The following is a 20,560-nucleotide window of genomic DNA, read 5'->3' as shown; positions in this document are numbered from 1 at the left end:
CGGTTGTCTCAACCGGTTTTCCATGGACGAAAAACTCTAGATAATAAAGAAAAAGAAAAAAGCACAGCCTTCAAGTCAGAGTACAGGAACAGAGACGTTTTGTCCTACACGACATGCCCATGCTCCCACGAGCCATTTCTTTTTTCGCGAGCCGTGTAACACGTATTTCATTAAAAGGATATAGACAACACCGAACCAAACAACAACGGCTTAACACTAGGTAACCAAAGGTTTTCTAGGCGAGGAGAAGGAAGAAAAAACAGAAGCAGAAAAACTAAAGAAAACTACGACGAAGCCCGACTACTACCACAAGAGGGACTAAAAGCAACAACTGGCTGAGCGATAGCGAGCTAGTAAACTAGGCCATGGGCAACGATTGGACGACCTAGAGCAGGTACCCATAGGTAGGCTAAACCTCAAGGTCAACCCCCTCCACCAGCTAGATGCCCTCAATCGCGCAGCCTGCCGGGAAGAGCGTCCTGATTGCCTCGCGCTTGGACTCAGAGAGAGGCCCACCGAATAGGGCCATGTACTCATCGAAATCGCCCTCCGCATCGGCTTGCGGCGCCTGATCTTGCTGGCGGACTCCCCATTTTGCCATCAACACGTTCTGGGCTTGCACGGTCGGGTTGGAGGCTCTGCATCTGCTCTTGGCCGCAAGCCTCCCGCTACGACGTGGCGGTGAGAATGTGCATTCAACTGCACGACGCCTCCTAGGGACACGGAGACGTGGAGGTTCGACCAAGATCGGCTCCGTGATGGTAGAGCAAAGCTGTGATTGTAGATACTGCGAGATGGCACTTGGTGACACCGGAGCTGGCGCCACAGTCGCTGCCGCGCCCATGGGCGACAAGGCCACAGGCGGGGAAGGAACTCTGGACGGCGTCCTCGCGTGGTCCGAGTGCTCCTCGTCCGAAGAAGGGGTTGAGCGAGATGGGCCAGCGAGCTCCACTTTGACGCAGTCGGCCCACCAATCGGAGGGAACAACCTCCAGATGTGCCCGCCCAGATGCTTCCCCAAGCTTGGGTCCCCCTAGGCCTCTACAATGTGTCAGCAGGGACACATCAGCTGATGGAGGTTGAGCGTTATGGCCTTCATCGTCAGTCGATGACCCACAGCTGGGCCTCAACAGCTCAAGCTCCATAGCTTCCGAATCCGGCACAGACGTCCATGGCCACTTCCTACTCAGGGGGTAGCAACGTGCGGTCAAGTCAGGCGATCCACAAAGCCGCGCCGGAAGGAGCGACCCTCCTGCTGGGACCCCCACACCCGAAGGCTCCTCCAAGACGACCAACTGCGGGTCGATCCGGCTAGGGGCGATCGAGGCCACCAACTCCTCGAGCATCGGGTCATCCATGGTGTCGCGAACAGGGAGCACGTCGTGAGGCCAAACAAACAGTGTCAACGGGTCAAACCAAGGAAGGCACGTCCCGCTGGCTGGCACGACGAGGTCGGCTGCAGCGTCGGTGGAGGGGGCGTTGGTGCCTTCCGGTGGCTGTCTTTGGCGCCTCGTGCGTCGGCGCCGACGGCCTCGGCCAACAGGCGTACCGGTAGATGGCACATGCACAGCCCCACCCGGCTCCACCGGACGGACGTGGGCAGGTGGCTGAAGTCGATGACCAGCCTAGGCGCCCAAGCGACGACGCTGACGACTCCCGTCGCCGACCACCGGAGCAGGAACCGATCGCGGACGCTAACAGGCACGGGCCAGGTGGCCCAAACCATTGCAGCGTAGGCACCGGCATGGGAGGCGGCATGTCGCCACACGGTGTGTCCAGGATAGGCAATTGAGACACCGGCCCCAGAGCTTGTCAGGGAAGCGCCAACCAATGACCTGCTGTACCTGACGGTGGTGCTGCGAGGCTTCGACGCCCTGACGGGGCAGCATCTCTTGCCACCCATCACGATCCGGCGAGGAGGCCCTTCGGTAGGGGCCAAGTTGCCTATGCACGGGAGCCCTCTGCCCTGAGGCCGCGGCGATGCCTTCGCCGGGCGGGGCGATACGAGGCCCCAAACGCTGGCGCACAAGGATGCGTCTACGGGAAGACGACTTGTCATCCTGGCGACATTGGGGATGCGACCGGACTCGATTGCGACGACACCGGCGCTTGGCTGCTCCAGACTCAGCCGCCGGGGATAGCGAAGGTCCGACAATGATGGACTGCACGCGCTGCGACCGAACAACCGTTGCAGCAGCAACAGACACCAGAGCAGAGCCGGTAGCTGCCATGGCGGACGGGCGGCGGGCGTCAGCCATGAAGGCACCACGAGGCGGAGGAGGCCGCGCATCTATGGCCGCTTGCATCTCGCCCTTCCCCTTCCATAGAGGGTCGAAGAAAGGGGAGGCGCAGCCATCAGACGCCTCGTCACCAGAAGAGTCCGTGGATGAGGCATCGAACTAGACATGCTGAGCTATGCTCGGGGACGAAGCACCCCCCGAGCACGGGGCACAAGCCATTTCCATTCTGCAACGTGGCACAGCCCATTTTTTAAGATAAAGAAAGCATTATTTTGCTCCTCTTTTAAAATAAGGCTCTTCTTAGAAGGCGCCTGTAGCTGCAGCTACAACCCATAATTGGTAAGCACTTGTGTTTCCATTTTTGAGCTGCAAGTTGTTTTCCTTATGAGGACAGAGTTGTTTTCCATTTTTGTCAATGCTGAACATGATGATAGTCCACTGAGTATTGCATTGTTATGGGCCGTGACCATGTAAGTTGAATCATCCCAGGATATTTTGCTCTTCTTCCCTCGCCCTGGAGCAGATTTTTTATGCAATCCTGTTTTCTTTTGTGGTTATCCTAAGCCTCGTGTTGGTGAGAACAGACAAGCAACTGAACAACCACTAGAAATATGCTGCAGATCGATCCAGATAGCTTTAAAAAACAAACTAGTTGTCACCTCAACAGATGAAAAATACTATCTTTTTTCCATGTCTGCTCTGCACATCATGCACCTTGACAAAGTCAGATCTGTGCCAGATATGGCAAGTGCATTGTCAACTACTAGGAATACAGCACATCTCCTGCCCAGGAGGCCAGATGATGAGAATTCAGCAGAGGCCAAGGTTGCAATGCCAAGAAGGGAAAGCCAGCCGGCCAATCAATCCTCTTCGCCAAGGGGCAAAAGGGGGACATCAAGACAGGGTAGAAAGAAGGCTTTTAGTAATAAATGGAATCAGATGTGACTTGTTATGTGCATCACTGGTACATCAATCTGGAAAGAACAGGTGGTAGGTTAGGGACTTGACGCTTGGGTAAGTTTTGTTCCTAATCTGAAGAATCTGGGATAAGATATGTAACTAGGAGTATTAAAAGGATGTGTGCCCTAATCCTGATTAGGAGGAGCAGTGGTAGTACTGTTCCTCATGTCATCAAAAGCATCATCTCACAGACAAGTAAAGGGCATCTTGCAGGAGATATCAGCTGAATTAAAGTTTTGCTTTGTGCATATATTTAATTCAGCTCATCCTACTCTGTGCATCAGCTTTGTTATAATTTTTTTGAGTGAAGATATCTCTTGAAGACATCTTTGTCAATTTGATATATGGCTGAGGAGAACACTGCAAAAGAAAACATACATCAATGAGAGTACGGGATTGCTAAGAGTCGATACCTGATTGGCTGAATATGACAAATGTAGCAAGTATTTCACTAGGTTATATGTTGGATGACTCGAGCAGAATAATAAGTAGCTAGAATCACAAGCTTTTCATTTCATACATCCACTACACTACCAAATGACTATGCCCGGCAGAACTCCTGCCGGCCGTTTCCCAAAAAAAAAAAAAAAACTAGCAAATGACTCTGCTTCCTGAAGCACTTTCTCTATCCATGCCTTCAAGTTGCAACATCCGAAGGAACTCTGCTGAAACTGAAAGATCTGTGCATATATGATTTCTCGTCGATTTCGGCGTCCTTGTTAATCTTATTGGCGGCCAGCATCCAGTACCAGGACAGAATTAAATCAAACCTGACTTCTGTTAACTTTTGCATAAAGAAAAGGAAATGCAACGAATTTCAAGAGCAAGAAAGGTAGTAAGCCAACATCAATTGGTTCTGATTTCTGACGAATATATCGCCTAGGTGTACCAACAAATGTACTTCCTCCGTCCCAAATAAGTGCACATCTCGCATTTCGATGAGTAAAACAATATCAAGTATGACTAAATTTATAGAAAATAGTATTAACATTTGTATCTCTTAGTAAGATTAGTATGATTAATCTATGAGTTCTGCTCTGGTGGTCCTCCCGAAAAATTTAACGTAAATTTTAAAGCAGACAAATAATTAATTATAATTAATTTGGTCATGGTCTAGTTTGGGCCCAAACCTACCTATGCCCAATCCAAGTCCAACCCTAGCCCAGGCCGATATTTGTGGATCTCCACCATCCAATTACCGTTGTTTAGTCGCGTACTCGCGTTGCTCCCATCAAGCGAACGGACGTCGCCGTCGCCAGCGGCGGGACCTAGAGATCGAGCCTACCTCCCCCGTGCCGCAGCGTCTCCCGTCGCACCCCAAACCACTTCGCCGTACATTTAGGATTTTGGAGCGGAGGGAGGGTAGCACTTCTAGATGGTTCCATTTTTAATTTAATCGTGCGAGGAACTTTTCTTACTTTACTTGGCTCGTTTTCCTGTACCATAGCGTCGTAGCTCCCTTCCGACACACGAGATGCTTCAGTTCTTCGTTGGTAAAGTAGTGAATACTGGGACACCAAACAAAAATTTATGCATTACTTGATTGAGAAGAGGAATATTTTTTTACTTGAAAAATCTGTCACCGTTCTTATATAATTTAATTTGTAGCTGATAAACAACCCAGAAAAGTAATAAACCATGGTAATTTTGGACAGAAATGCATCCAAACCACTTTATGGATTATACGACAAGGATCGATAGCTCAATCATTTGGCATATTTGAACTAGTTCATGTTGTCACGACACTTGCAAGGACAAGGATTTCCAATATCATGCATATTTGGTCTGAAAGTTTCTTGGTCTCACACGGCCTGAATCCATGCCCTGTCGAGCTCATATTGGGCTGGGCTTACTCCGGGCTTTCCAGTGAAACGCACGGGGGGGCTGCTGCCGGCCTGGTATCTCGCAAGCACTCACCAGTCACTCCAGTGCGGTGTGCGGATGACGTCGCCAGCAGCTTGTGCAGGGTTGACATGGTCAACCGCGCGTCAGACACTCAGACTCAGACAAACATGGCATGCGTGAATTTAAAAAACAAACATGATTTGTGCTTAAAAAACGTCTCGAATCGCAAATAAGTTCCCATTTCACACGTTGAAAAGGGTGAAGGGCTTTACTCCAAGTCGATTCACAGCAATACTGCGCCCCGAAAAAGCCAAAAGACTGAAAAGTACGGATTATAAGCGAACAGAGCCGTACTTATGATCTCTCTCATTTCTTCTTCAATTCCTTGAGAAAAAACTCTATGGCATTGCATATTTGCATACAAGAGAGAGTACCTCGAGAACGCATGCACGTGTTCTTACGAAAGCAGCAGTACTCAATCGTCGGTAGCATGCTGCGTGCACTGTGAAAAGACTGCTCAACTGACTAGTTGAGTTGAGTACTCCATCTGCGTAGCACAAAATGCTGCCGCTGCTGGCTTAACCATGCATCATCATCATCATCGTCAGTTCCTAACTTCCTTCTACTACTACTCTACCAGTGGCTAGTTAGGAGTAGTAACCAGCTAGCTACTGCTACGTTACAAAAGACAGGGATGCAGCTAGCGTTCACTTGCTTGTTCACATGGTGGGCTGCTGCTTGCCGGCCGCCTTGAAGTTGTTGGCCGCGGTGGCGGCGCCTTGCTGCTGCTGGGACGCCGACGACGACGCCGAGGAGTTGTGCTGCTGCTGCTTGCGCTTGAGCTGGGCGAGGAGGGCCTTGTTCTCCTGGTCCAGCTGCTGCGCCTTCCTCCGCAGCCGCTCGTTCTCGTGCATCATCCGCAGGTTCTCCAGGCACAGGCTCGAGTTCACACGCTCCATCCTTCGCCTGCCAAGCTACCTGCATATATATGCATCCAAAACCACCAAAAATAAAAGTTCAGAAGCCAAATGCTTGCAGTGAATTTTCAGAACGAGCATGATCAAAGCACATGTAACTTCAACTGGAAACAAGAAACAAAAGGGTTCAACGCAGACAAGAGAATATATACTCGAATTTGCAATCTTCTGCATTTGAAGCACGCACTAGTACCTACCTCTCCCTGAACTCTGCAGCAGCGCGGTTGGCCTGGCCTTTACAGGCAGATGATTTGCACTTGTGCAGGGGGTCGGGGAGGACGAGGAGGCTAGATGAGGAAGAAAGAGCTCGATGTGTTTCGCTCAAGTGTGCCTGGGAGTCTATTTATAGCCCGCCCCCTCAAGCTCGATCAAAGGAGCAAGTGTTCTTGTACAAGTACTACGAGTCAATGCTGTGCGTCATGTATCATCCTCTGTCAGCTGCAGACTCGAGACTGTGTGCGTGGTAGCTAGCTGTCAACAGAGTAGAGTGTGATGATGGGGATGAATTGATGACGCACTCCAGGTCCAAAGATACGCCATCATTCTTCCTCTTCCTCCTCGGTCTTGTCAGTCCTGCTGGCCCCCTCCTGGTCTTCCTTCTTGCCTTTGCTGCGCTTCCTCCCTCTGGACCCTCTCCTCTCTCTCTCTCTCTCTCTCTCTCTCTCTCTCTCTCTCTCCCAACACACACAGATCGAGACCACTGCATTTCTTGTGAAATTACAGTACTCAACATGACAACATTGTGCTTTGGAGTTGAACAATGGCTTAAGCCGGACTGAAGGCGGATCATCATACAAGAACACATGCTTACTTAGGGCGCGTTTGGCCGGGCTCCCAGGAGAGAAAAAAATGAGCTTCTCCGGCTCCGCATTCTCAGTAAGAGAGGAAAGAAAGAGAAAGAAAAAAATCTCTAATAAACAATGTCGCTATAGAAGATAAACAGAGTAGCCGAAGCCGCTCGAAGCCCGGCCTAACGGGCTCCTACTTGAGCGTCAAAAGGGTCAATGGCATTTACAACCGTTGCACTCGATTGCATCTACTACTAGCAATAGCAAGTGTACAGTGCACAGTGCAGTGTGCCTAGTCTTTGGCTGTCAACTCAAATGTTCTTGCTGATCTTGGAACAGATCTCTCTTGCTGTCCCGAGGCATGAGCGAATGATGACCAACATTTAAGTGCAGGTCATCACTTCACTGCCTTCGATCGATCGATCGCCCTGTTGCTACCATCCTCCAATACTCCATGATGGCCAGCGCCCATGTCACTCTCACTTCACAACAAAGATTGACGTCAAAAAGATGCATCCGAAAGTTTAAAAAAAAAGACGCATCCTGTTCTTATCTTACTCACGTGCAACATGCCAACAGTAATACATATTTCTACAGCTTGTTCATAGTAAATTTTCAGCTGAAACAGTATTTTTCTCTCACACAAACCAACCAGCAGTACTTCTTCACGAACTAGCAACGAACCAGCCCAGCCAAACGAGCAAGCTATAGCATGACTCTTCTAAAAGATTAACCTCAGAAAAAAATGACACAACAAGGGAAAAAATACAGTGAATTAAAGACAATGCCCATTTTCCACCACCTTTCACTAGAATTTTTTAAAGAGTAAAGTGCGTAGCCATTCCTTAAACTTGCGTATATGTGTCATTCCGGTCCATGTACTCTGAAAATGTATTTTTATGTTCTAAACTTGTTTTGGGGCCTTGTTTAGATTCCAAGTTTTTTCACTCTCTCTATCACATCAAATCTTTGGACACATGTATGAAGTATTAAATGTAGATAAAAAAATTACTAATTACACAGTTTGATTGTAAATTATGAGACGAATCTTTTAAGCCTAGTTAGATCATGATTAGACAATAATTGTCAAATACAAATAAAAATGCTACAGTGTCAAATACTGATTCCTAACCGCGATCAAAACCAGCCCCGGGTCTCAAAGGTGGTCCAAATGGGTCTTGACCCGCACCCACATATGGACGTGGCGTGGTGACATGGCTGGACCGTCCATAGAGTCCACAAGCCAGTTCTCTGAGCACACCAGCATGGATTGGCCTCTCGCTTCCTTTCTTCCCCGCCCCCGGCGAGGAGCACCACAACTGCCACCGCTGCTCCCTTTGTCCTGTAGTTCTTCTCTCCGGCACACTAGAGACCAGCAGCCTGTTCGGTTGGCTGGTTCATATCGTTGCTGGTTCGTGAAGAAGTATTGCTGGCTGGTTTGTGTGAGAGAAAAATACTGTTCCGGCTGGAAATTTACGATCGTTAACGACAAGCCATAGCGAAACGAACAGCTTCACACTTCGGGCCGATGCCGTGCATGAAGTCCAGCTCGATAGCAGCAGCACCAACGCCGGCGTCGACACCGTTTGGGACGACACTGTCAGCTCGACGCTGAGGTACCTCCACGTTGAGGTTCAGCACGTACGGCTGCTGCTGTTCAGCGTCGGCCGTCTCGTATGTGATGAACATAATGACCTCGACGAGCGACTCTAATAAACATCGCGGATAACGGGACTGAAGATGGCCATGAAGAGCATGGTGCCGACGGCATCACCGCCGGGCCGTGGTGCATTGGCGTCTTCTGCCATTTGCGCGCCGTGCGCATGTTGTTTCTCCCGTTGTGCTCAACAAGTTGTTAGTCGTGGCCTTGGTGGCGCATGGACAACGCACGCCAGGTGCTCGATCTTATGCTTAAGCCAGTGCCTCACCTTCGCAGCGTCCATGGTCGTCTCCGTCCCTGCTGCCTCCTCGGCCTCGCCGTTTCTGTCAATGCGGCTCCTCCCATGGCACCTCCTTCGCACGCGCGACGACGGCAGCTCGATATGGGCACATGTAGTGACATGACCGGGGAGTAGCTCGACGTAGAGGACGGAGAAGCCGAGGCAGGCGACCATGAGCTCGTCATGCATGCGGCATGCCAAGTTGCCACAACCTCGAAGATGGCGCGGCCTACAGCCTGTTTGGGAGGCCGTATCGTATCGTGGATTATTTATTGCTGGCTGATTTGATGTGAGAGAAAAACACTGTTCTCAGCTGAAAATTTACGATCGTTTACGAGCAAGCGAACAGGCTATGCTTGCCCTTCCCACGTAGACTCCATGTTGGCATGAGGCGCACAGCATGGGACCCGATTGGACCATGGTGAGATCCAAACAGAGTTTAGGGATACAAAAGTGTATTTTAAGAGTACAGGATCGGAATGATACAGCCGCCGTTTAAGTTTAAGGACTTGATTTTATTTTGGTTGTGGGGCACTTGATTTTTTTGTTGGTCACCACTTTTCGCTGAGAATGGACAATGTTCAATGGTGACGGCCTTGGGAGGTCAAGTGAACGGCAATACACAAGAATAGGAGCTGCATATACACAAGGATGGAATGGAAAATCTTGGAACTTGGTGAGCATACCTACACTGTGCAAGTGGTACCAGTACTCATACTGTCATACAGTAGGTGTGCGAGGGGGCAATGAGCAGTGTGAGACTGAGTTGGGGCAGTTAGGATGTCAGTTTTGACTATTACCATGACACTGGAAGCGGCCTGTTCGCTGGTTGGTTTCTGGGCTGGTTTAGGCTGACTGGTGCTGGTTTGTTGTGAGAGAAAAACATTGTTGATTGGTTGGTTTGGGCTGGCTGAAACCAACAAGCGAACAGGCTGATTCAGCACTGCCTTAGGCCTTGTCACGTACTCCGGTCCAGTCAAGTGGCAGGCAAAGTAGGAAGAAGGTTCCGTTTAGTCCCACTTCATTTTGTAAATTTTTTTAAGATTTCCCATCACATCGAATCTTTGAACGTATGCATGAAGCATTAAATATAAATAAAAAATAAAACTAATTGTATAGTTTAGACGAAATTCACGAGACGAATCTTTTAAGCCTAATTAGACTATGATTAGACACTAATTACTAAATAACAACGAAAGTGCTGCAGTATTTGCAAGAAATCTGGTTGGAGTTCATGTCGGAAGTAAAAGCCTGAGATGTGCAACAGATTTCTTACTGTCCCAAGGCAAGAACTCATGATGATCAGCATTCAAGTGCATGTTTTCTGTTCTCCAATGCTCTCAACCACTGCCCATATGCTTCTTAATCCTCCATCATGGCATTGGCATGTCACTTGGAGATTTGGTTTTGAACGCGCTGTGTGCAAACATTTTTTCAACCAAAAAAAGAAAAGATACGAGTAGTATGTTTTTTTGCAGAATGAAATACAACATTGTGACTCCGTGTCCTATTATTCAGTCAAATCTCTAAAGTATTTTGCACTACCCGACCGCTTCCTTCAAGCAAAACTTATTTATGAGGAGAGAGGAGAAGGGAGTTTCATCCCCACGAAACCCACTTAGCACAGCTACCAAGTTTCATGAAACCCAATGAAACTTGCACTGAGCATGTTATAGTTTCATGGCATGATGCATTTGGTCATAGGACAACACAAAAAATAAATGATTTAGGCTATCTATAAAATTGTGCAATGAAACCATGCACTGAAGGTAACAATTTTTTTCGTTGAAAAGCTGACATGGTACTCTGGATAATAGTGCGATAAAACCATGCATTGAGACTGGCCTAGCATCGAAGATACAGGAGATTAGGAGACACTGCGATTACTGTGTATCACTCCATTTGAGATAGGAGATTTAGGAGATACCGCGAGTCGTGCAGGCAGCTACCCGCGAATGCTGAATAGCAACATTTGATGAGTCCAAGATTTGGATTCTTGGTCTGATTGGACATGGTTTTTTATGAAGCTCTGATTGGACATGTTGACCTCAGAAACTGAAACACAGTACCAGTACTCCTGCGAACAACAGGCCTATCTTCCTTGAGCAATCATGATGGCGACAGTCGAGCAAAGTGAAGCTCTCGTCCGGTCAGGCACTCAGGCCTCTCCTCCTCTCATCTCTGCAGGATCAGGATGGATGCATATCAGAAAAGGAGCATGATCGCAGCTGGATACGAACGGCCTATTTTTGTGATGGAGCACAGGAGTAGCTCAAGCTAGAGTCCGGGCTAGTGCTTGTCGTTGTGGAGCTGGGAGCTGCGTTCTCTGCATTTCTCTCCTCAGCAAAGCGAAGTGTGACTATGACCGGCTGAGGCTTTGGGTTGTTTGGATGTCAGTTTTGGCCATTACTAGGGGCAGGTGACATTGGAACCAGGGAATGTGAGCTCAGCACTGCCTGATAGTGATAGGGCTTGTCAACATCCTCCTCTTCCTTGCAAGGAGTTATTACGTGCAGGATAATGATGAGCATGCGATTTCATGTCAAGAGTAAAAACCTCGAGATGCGATCGGAAAAAAAGACATTGTTTGATTTCTCTCCATAACCACTAACCAAACTTCAGTGACTTCGCAAGCATCTGCACAATCCCAAAAAGCACTAGATAATTCAGCAGGGACGTTGGTGCAATCTGACAGAACAACACTAGAGCACTGACCGTAACTGCATCAGTCGTAAATTATACTCTCACTTGAACCACACTCATCTGATAGCCTGCTACCACCTTATTGGACTTCAGATAAATAGCAGTGCGTACGCAACTCACACCATTTTGGTTGCTTCATACTCCTCCTTAAATATATGACACCGTTGACTTTTTTCATTTATTTGACTATTCGTCTTTTCTACAAATATTTTTGCAAATAGATAAACCTACAAGTTAAATCTAAAGTGCATTTGACAATAGACATAATGATACACATTTTACTTTAGTTAACTAACTCGTTCAATAGATATTGGTGGTCAAAGTTGGAATAAAAAGTCAACCGTGTCATATATTTAAGAATGGAGGGAGTAGTAGTGACCTGTTAGTGATTGGTCATAAGTTATCCTTTTATAAGGGCGCAAACGAAGATACCAAAATGCCAGCTAGTTGACCTCTTCTTCATCGAGCTAAATAAATAAATCCAAACAGGTACAATCAACTGTAATTTTCTCCTCCTTTTCAGATACCAGAGGGTGCACAGAAATTCAGATAACTGAGGATACACAGAGATGACCACTCGTGTACCTAGAAATTTTCTTCTGACAAATCTGACAAATGCATATATGATCAAGGCCTTGTGTAGATTGCAAATTTTTGCAATATGGACACTGTAGCACGTTTCATTTGTATTTGACAAACGTTGTCCGATCATAGACTAACTAGGCTCAAAAGATTAAACTTTGTCCGATCATAGACTAACTAGGCTCAAAAGATTCGTCTCGTGATTTATAATCAAACTGTGCAATTAGTTATTTTTTTACCTACATTTAATGCTCCATGCATGTGTCCAAAAATTAATGTGATGGAGAGAGAGTGAAAAAACTTGAAATTTGAAGGTGATCTAAACAAGGCCCAAGCCCCGCCCCATCCCCTTCCCATTTACCATAAACAGTTTCATGTGTCTCAAGTGTCGTATCTGTATGATCGTTTCAATCAAGAGTAACATTTTACAACAAATATCTCACCGATTATAACCAATTTGAACCATCTAATCAACACAAAATTGAGCTGCATTTCCCTTTAAAACCTGAGCTAAGTTTCCCAAATTAGACACATCTATCTCAAACTCTCATTCCCTTTGAACTGCTCCTAGTTTACAGCCTTTTCCTCTGGCTAAACACCTCTATCAATCAAGTTTGAGAATTGTACAAAAGCACAATAACAGTATAACGCACAAGAGAAACAATCACCAGTACGGCTTCACCATCAGCACCTTGAATTGGCAAAAACATAACCCCTCCTTGTAGAAAATATTTTTTCATACACATTTTCACATAGTTAACACCAGGTTCATTACATTTCCATTACGCTTAATTTACATTTTCTCGATGTCCAATCCAGTATACAATTGTGGTGTACCAAATACATGAACAAGAACTGTTACAACCAATTTGATCAATTCTTCTTGATCAACACAAAATTGAGCTACATTTCCCCCTCTTCCTCACATGGTCCTCAATCTGTAACATCTAGACAGTCTCTCCTTCCCTTTGAATTGACATAATCTACACATTTCTCTCTGCCTAAACACCCCTATCAGTCAAATTATAAAAATTGTACAACAAACACATTACACTAGCTAACAATTACAGGTTACTGACCTCACCGGTCACCAGTAGAGCTTCACTGGCGGCATCTTGAAGCCCGGTGCCTCGTCGAGGAATGGCACAGCCTCCGGCCGCGCCTGGAGGTCGCGGTAGAACTGGTACTCGGCCTTGTAGTCGTGCAGGTCGAGCTCCTTCTTCTGGTTGGTGTGGTAATGGTGCTTGGCTCCCGCCGCCTTCTCGAACCCGAACAGGCTCACCTCGTCGCAGGCCCCCAGGGCCATCACCACCGCCTGCAGCCCCGAGGAGTAGTGGAAGTACCTCTCATTGTGCCTCCGCGTCCAGTTGCCCGGCGGCTCCCCAGTCGTGGAGACGAACCGCCGCATCGAGTAGTACTTGGCGATGCGCGCGCACAGCGCGTCGAGGCGCGCGTCGGTGACGAGTAGTAGGAACGGGGACGCCGGCGTGGCGGTGGCGTTGTAGATGAGCGCGTCGAGGAGGTGCGCCTGTTAGATTGATCTCTAATCCTGACTAGACCCAACGGCCCAGTTGGGCCTTTGATCCGCGCCCTGATCGGGGCACCCAGCCCACCATGGCTGGAGGGCCCCTGTCACACTGCACTATAAAAAGAGATGGGGGCCGGTGGCTCTGATCACGAGGTTGACCTGAGCCGTGCTCCCCACCGACATCTAAACCCTAATCCGATCAGAGAGGGGCGCAGCTAGTGACGGGAAGCCACCAGCCGGCGTCGCCCGCTCCATCGACATCGACGTCTTCATCGCCCTCTTCATCGACCATCGCTGCCCATGTGCAGACTACACCAACGAACGTGATGGCGTCCTCTGAAGCCCCCCCCCCCTCTGCGGTGTTAGGTTCGACAGCCCTTGTCCATCCTCTCTGTGTCCATGTCTCTCTGTCTAGAACGTGTCCTAGGTTTTGGTTCATCCAATAGCGAGTAGCCCCTCAGATTTACCCCTAGTACGATTAGATTCTTAACAATGGTATCAAAGCGAGTTTGCAAGGTGTAGATCACGGCAGAGGCTAGAAACCGATTAGAAAAGGAAGTAGAAGGTTAGATCCAGTGCGGGTCTAAGAAGAATAGAGGGTTCGGTGTAACCCTAACCCTAATTGGGTGAAAGAAAGAAGAGAAGGTGGGCTCGGCACGCGATGCCGAACCCTAAAATCCGTAGAGTCCCTCTAGGGAAGAAGATCAGTGCCCATCCTGAAACCCTAACCCTAATTTTTGACCCCATCCCCAAATCGGGTTAATCCCAGAAGAAAGAAGGGGAAAGGGAGAAGAGGAAGAGCCGTTTTGGCTTAACTCGCCGCTGCGCGGTGCTACTGCCTCGCCGGAGCGCGAGGAGAAGAAAGGGCCGAGCTGGGGAGCTGCTCGCCAGGCTCAGCCAAGGGGGGACTGCGGCCAGGCCACTCGACGGCGGTGCGCTCACCCGCTAGGGAGCGCGCACGTCGGTGACGGCGCCATGGCTGCCCGCTCCACTGCTTCGCTCGCTCGGTGCGCTCGCTGCGGCTGAGAGAGTGACAGAGAGAAGGAGAGGCACGAATGAGGGTTAGGGTTCGGGAGGAGGCCGGCGTCGACGGTTTTGTTCACCTGATCTCACCGCTCGGCCGTCCGATTGAATCCAATGGCGCCGGATGCACGGGCCGCATCGTGGTCTAGGCGGGAGAGCGCGCCGCACGGTTTTGCCGGCCCTGGCCCAAGTTACGGCCTGGGTGCGGGCAGCGCGCGCGCAGAGAAGTGGGCCGAGCTGGTTTTCCTTGTTGGGCCAATGAACAGTGCTGAAATGAGTCATTTTTTGTTTTTGTTTTTCCAGTAAATATTTATTTCCTAAAAAATGGTTAAATGGCTTAAAGAAAATAGAAAAGAGAATTTTCATGTGGGTAAAATTCACTAAATTGAGATTATTTTTCCGCTGCGTATTTAAAGTTATTATTTTCATTATTAAATTCGAATCAACGGGATAATTTAATTTTGAAAAATGGATATGTTTTTAGCTTATTATAATATTATTGTTATTCTGACCAACGTTGATTAATGACAATATTGTGATGAGTTTTGTCATGCATTAATTCTATTTCTGCCCAACGGTGATGTAGAATTAGTGTAGAGGATAATTGTATGTTTTAATTTTGACCAATGGTAGAACTAAGACATGCAATTGTTATTGTTATTATTTATGTTCTCACTTAATATGAATTGTGTTTTCAGGCGAATACAACTTGATGGGTTGTATCAAAGAGATCCCCACTCTCAAAGGTGATAACTACACGGAGTGGAAGAAAAAGATTGACCTGGCCATCATCTTGGCTGAGGTGGACTGGGTAGTCACCTCATCGTGTCCCACAGAGCCTGTGGCACCGGTGAGGGAGACAAATGAGGCTGATGCAGCTTGAGCAACCAGAGAAAGGGATTTTGCATCCCAAAAGATGTCCTATGACCTTGAGCATAGGAAGTGGGTCACTACCAACAAGAAATATTTGGCTGTGATAAAAAACACGATTGAGCCTGATAAAAAACACGATTGAGCCTGCAATTATAGGCTCAATCCCAGAGTGTGACATGGTCACCGAGTACCTTAATAGAATAAAGAGTCAGTTCACTAGCTCTTCAAAGACATATGCTACCCAGCTGATAAAGCAGCTGGTGACAGAGAGGTACTCTGATAATGGTGGCATAAGAGAGCACATACTAAGGATGAGCAATTTGGCATCCAAGCTAAAACCAATGGATCTAGCTCTCAAGGAAGAGTTCCTTATCCATCTAATTTTTGCTTCCTTGCCAAAAGAGTTTGACACTTTTATTGTCAACTACAACATACCGCCCGAGAAGTGGGACATGGAGAGGCTCATGGCTATGTGTGTGCAAGAGGAGAGAATGAAAGCTGCCAATGGTGGAACTATCAATTATCTTAAAGACAACAAGAAAAAAAATACTAATGCTAACTCCTCCTCAAAGTCAAAGGGAAAGGGTCCCATGCTGCATCAGCCTTAGCAGAACAAGTTCACAGTAGAGAAAGACCAGTGTCTCTTTTGCAAGAAGACAGAACATTATAAGAAAGATTGTCCCGATTACTTAAAGATGATCATGGCAAAGAAAGGTGAGAACATTATTACGTTCATAAATGAATCCATGTATGTACAGTATTCGAAATCTACTTGGTGGATTGACTCAGGTGCAACTATTCATGTTGCTAATTCTTTACAGGGATTCTGTTCGACGAGGACTACACAAAGAAGCGAAAGACACGTTAAAGTTGCAAATGGAGTCCGAGCAGATGTTGAAGCCGTTGGCGATCTTTCTCTAGAGCTTGCTGATGGTTTCACACTTTTACTTAGAGATATACTATATGTTCCCTCCCTACAGAGAAACTTGATTAGTGTTTCATGCTTGACAATGATGGATATGATTGCCATTTTAGAAATGGCAAATATAAGATAACATTTAATAATGCTTGTGTTGGTCTTGCTATCTTACAAAATGAGTTTTATTTGTTATCACTATGTGATGATGTGAATGTTATATGCGATAATGGGAACATTGCGTGTGATAATGAGAATGTATCCTCGTATGTGGATATAAACAGAAAACGAAAGAGAGCTCACGATGCTTTGTCGAAATTATAGCACTGTCGTTTAGACCATATTTCGAGGGGGAGAATAGAAAGACTAGTTAAGAATGATATTCTTCCTTCATTAGAGCTCTCAAATTTAGAACAATGCAGAGAATGCATAAAAGGAAAGTATGTAAAGAAAATTAAAAAAGATGCCAAACGAAGCACATAAATTCTATAGATTATTCACACAGACATCTGTGGTCCGTTTCCTGTAAAGAGTGTGGATGGTTATGATTCATTCATAACATTCATAGATAATTACTCCCGTTATGGCTATATTTATCCAATCAAAAAAAGAACAGAAGCATTGGATAAATTTAAGATATTTAAGGCAGAAGCTGAAAACCAACACGATTTAAAGATTAAGATAGTCAGGTCCGACCGTGGGGGGGGGAAGTACTACGGTCGGCATACCCCATATGGTCAAGTTCCTGGACCTTTTGCAAGGTTCTTACAGGAGAATGGCATAGTAGCCCAGTATTCTATACCGGGCGAACCTCAGCAGAATGGAGTAGCTGAAAGACGCAATCGTACCCTGATGGATATGGTGCGCAGTATGATAAGTTACTCCACCTTACCGTTGAGCCTGTGGATGGAGATGTTAAAAACCGCCATTCATATTCTCAATAGAGTACCAAGTAAGTCGGTGCCAAAAACACCGTATGAGTTGTGGTCTTGTGGACAGGAAGAGTACTCTCACTAAACCACTTACGTGTGGGGGGAGTCTTGCTGAGGCTAAAGTATTTAACCTAAACATTGGGAAGCTAGATCCCAAAACAGTGAGTTGCCATTTCATTGGCTACCTAGAAAAATCAAAAGGTTTTCATTTCTACTGTCCAGACAGACATACAAAGTTTGTGGAAACGAGACATGTTGTCTTCCTAGAGGATGAAATGATGAGGGGGAGCATGGTAGCTCGAGAAATTAACCTTGATGAGAAGCGGGTGTATGCACCCACTTCGATGATTCATGAGTCATTTTTCTCACTACCTGTTGTCGCTGTACCAATAGTGCAAGATACTATGGTGCCAGTACCTGTTGTTATTCCGCCTGTGGCAACAATGAATGATGATGAGGAACCTGTTCTTCAGGATCCTGTAGAACCTATTGCCACACATGAGGGGGAGCAACAACAGCCTCAAATAGAAGATGTGCCAAATGTGGAGGCCTCTAGAAGGTCTTAAAGAGTTAGAAAATCAGCTATTCCTACTGACTATGAAGTATACAACACTAAGGAATTTCAAATGGAGGATGATCCCACCTCATTTGAAGAAGCCATGAGAAGTGATCATTCATCAAAGTGGCTTGAGGTCATAGAAGATGAAATGAAATTTATGAATGCCAATAAAGTTTGGGACTTGGAAATAATTCCTAAATGAGCTAAAATAGTAGGCTGTAAATGGGTCTACAAAACAAAACTTAACTCTCAAAGGAATATAGAGAGATATAAAGCGCGACTTGTAGCAAAAGGCTTTACACAAAGAGAAGGGATTGATTACAATAAGACCTTTTCTCCAGTCTCATGTAAAGATTCCTTCAGAATCATAATGGCATTAGTGGCACATTACGATTTAGAATTACATCAACTGGATGTAAAGACGGCATTTCTCAATGGAGACTTGGAGGAAAATGTTTACATGGCACAACCAAAGGGTTTTGTCATGTAAGGAAAAGAATGAATGGGATGCTGTCTAAAGAAATTCATTTATGGATTAAAACAAGCTTCAAGACAGTGGTACTTGAAGTTTGATCAGACAATAAGAAATTTTGGATTTAAAGAGAATGTTGAGGACAATTGTGTCTATGCAAAGTTTAAGAATGGGAAGTTTATCTTTCTTGTCCTATATGTGGATGATATCTTACTTGCTAGTAGTGATGTCAGTCCTGTATGTGCACGATATCTTCCTTGTCCTGGATATGTATTATCTCGTAGGGGGAGCTATTTCATGGAAAAGCTCAAAGCAAACTATCACTATATCATCCATAATATATGGCGAGTTTGTAGCGTGTTATGAGGCAACGGGGCAGGTGAACTAGCTAAAGAAGTTTATACCCGGTTTGAAGGTGGTTGATGACATCTATAGACCACTTAAGTTATACTACGAAAATAATCCAGTAGTACAGTATGCTCACAACAATAAGTCAAGTGGTGCTGCCAAACATATTGACATAAAGTATTATGTTGTGAAAGATAAAGTCCAGGATCATGTCATAAGTCTTGAGCATATAAGTACCAAAAAGATGCTCGCGCATCCGCTTAGAAAAGGCTTACCACCCAACGTGTTCAGAGAACTTGTAGCTAGCATGGGTTTAAGGGAAAGCTTAAAATTCCTAGACAAAAAAAGGCCCAAAAGTTAAGTATCTATTTCAGAACAGAGTGGTGTGTTGTAGCTGTTAAATCTATCGGCAATAGACCGTGACGATGAGACATGCTCTATGCACTAATCTGTAATGGAATGAACAAAAGTAAATGATATGAAAATGAAAGATGGAAGGAGATCAAGGGGGAAATTGATAGATTGATCTCTAATCCTAACTAGACCCAACGGCCCAATTGGGCATTTGATTTGCGCACTGATCGGGGACGCCTAGCCCACCATGGCTAGAGGGCCCCTGTCATACTACGCTATAAAAAGAGGTGGGGGCCGGCGGCTCTGATCACGAGGTTGACCTGAGCCGTGCTCCCCACCGACACCTAAACCCTAATCTGATCATAGAGGGGCGTAGCCAGTGATGGGAAGCCACCAGCCGGCGCCGCTCGCTCCATCGACATTGATGTCTTCATCGCCCTCTTCATCGACCGTCGCTGCCCGTGCGCAGACTACACCGACGAACGTGATGGCGTCCTCTGAACCCTCCCCCTCTACGGTGTCAGGTTCGACAACCCTTGTCCATCCTCTCTATGTCCATGTCTCTCTGTCTAGAACGTGTCCTATGTTTTGGTTCATCCAATAGCGAGTAGCCCCTCGGATCTACCCCTAGTACGATTAGATTCTTAACAGCGCCGGCTGGCAGACGTACATGGCCATGGGGACCGTGCGGCCATAGGGGTGGCAGGAGCAACCGGGGGTGGTGATTGCAGAGCGGACGACGCAGTAGTGGAGGATGTTGGAGTTGACGAAGGAGATGGAGGTCTTGGCACCGATGTCGGCGGCATACCCTGCGACGCAGGCGTTGTTGAGGCGGATGACGAGGTCATGCGCCTCGATCTACACACCCCGGCCGAAGCCGAGGAGGATGCCACTGACGGCCCCAGCGAGTTTGCCCATGATGGAATTTAATGATTCAAAAAATGATAGTCATGTTACTGAGTGTAGTGTGAGGCCGTATTCAGGAACAGACCCGAAATTTCGGATATCTTGTTCACGAAACATGACCGCGAACTTGCGTGCGAAGTGTTTTTAAATTCTATAAAAAGCAAACGAAATCCAAAAATCATGAAACTTGTTGAGATATCGTGATATCGTATGTGAAGGCTATGATAAAAATTTGAGAAGGTTTGGTGCATGTTGTCACGTACGATGCTTACACACCAGGACATCTGGGACACTCGGCAAAGAATTTTTTTTTAAAAAAACTTTGCCGAGTGCCAGATCGGGGGCACTCGGCAAAGGGGGGATTTAACCCCTGGGCCAGCCACGCACCCCGCACACACGCACGTGCCCTGCCCCTAGCCGACCCTGCCCCTGGCTGCGCCGCGCCCTGCCCCTGGACGTGGGCCCTGCTCTCGGCCATGCCCGTGGACCGCCCGCCCCGACGCCGCCTGTGCACGACCCTGTTCCCGACTCCGACGGCCCCTACCCCGACGCCGCTCGACCCCGACGCCGCCCGCCCCTACCCTCGGCGCCTGTCAGGTATGCCTTCTCTCTTGT

At 47.1% G+C, this 20,560-nt stretch overlaps 1 protein-coding gene and 1 pseudogene across 1 annotated transcript; both read right to left on the bottom strand.

The window, feature by feature from the left end:
* Positions 1–5,763: 5,763 nt before the first annotated feature.
* LOC136499831 (protein LITTLE ZIPPER 3-like) lies at positions 5,764–6,287 on the bottom strand. Its single transcript, XM_066495344.1, has 2 exons — positions 6,219–6,287; positions 5,764–6,022 (listed from the first exon to the last, which is right to left on the bottom strand). The coding sequence occupies exon 2, from the start codon at positions 6,001–6,003 to the stop codon at positions 5,764–5,766; it is 240 nt and encodes a 79-aa protein (XP_066351441.1). The 5' UTR covers positions 6,004–6,022; positions 6,219–6,287.
* A 6,834-nt stretch (positions 6,288–13,121) lies between these two features.
* Positions 13,122–19,957, bottom strand: LOC136499830 (sialyltransferase-like protein 2; annotated as a pseudogene).
* Between the last annotated feature and the right edge of the window lie 603 nt (positions 19,958–20,560).

Source organism: Miscanthus floridulus, chromosome 13 (genome assembly GCF_019320115.1).
Source record: "Miscanthus floridulus cultivar M001 chromosome 13, ASM1932011v1, whole genome shotgun sequence".
NCBI lineage: Eukaryota > Viridiplantae > Streptophyta > Magnoliopsida > Poales > Poaceae > Miscanthus > Miscanthus floridulus.
This window is presented reverse-complemented; position numbering and strand designations above follow the sequence as displayed.

Excerpts from the sequence above, each read along its gene's own strand:
- LOC136499831 (XM_066495344.1), bottom strand. The coding sequence starts at position 6,003 with ATGGAGCGTGTGAACTCGAGCCTGTGCCTGGAGAACCTGCGGATGATG.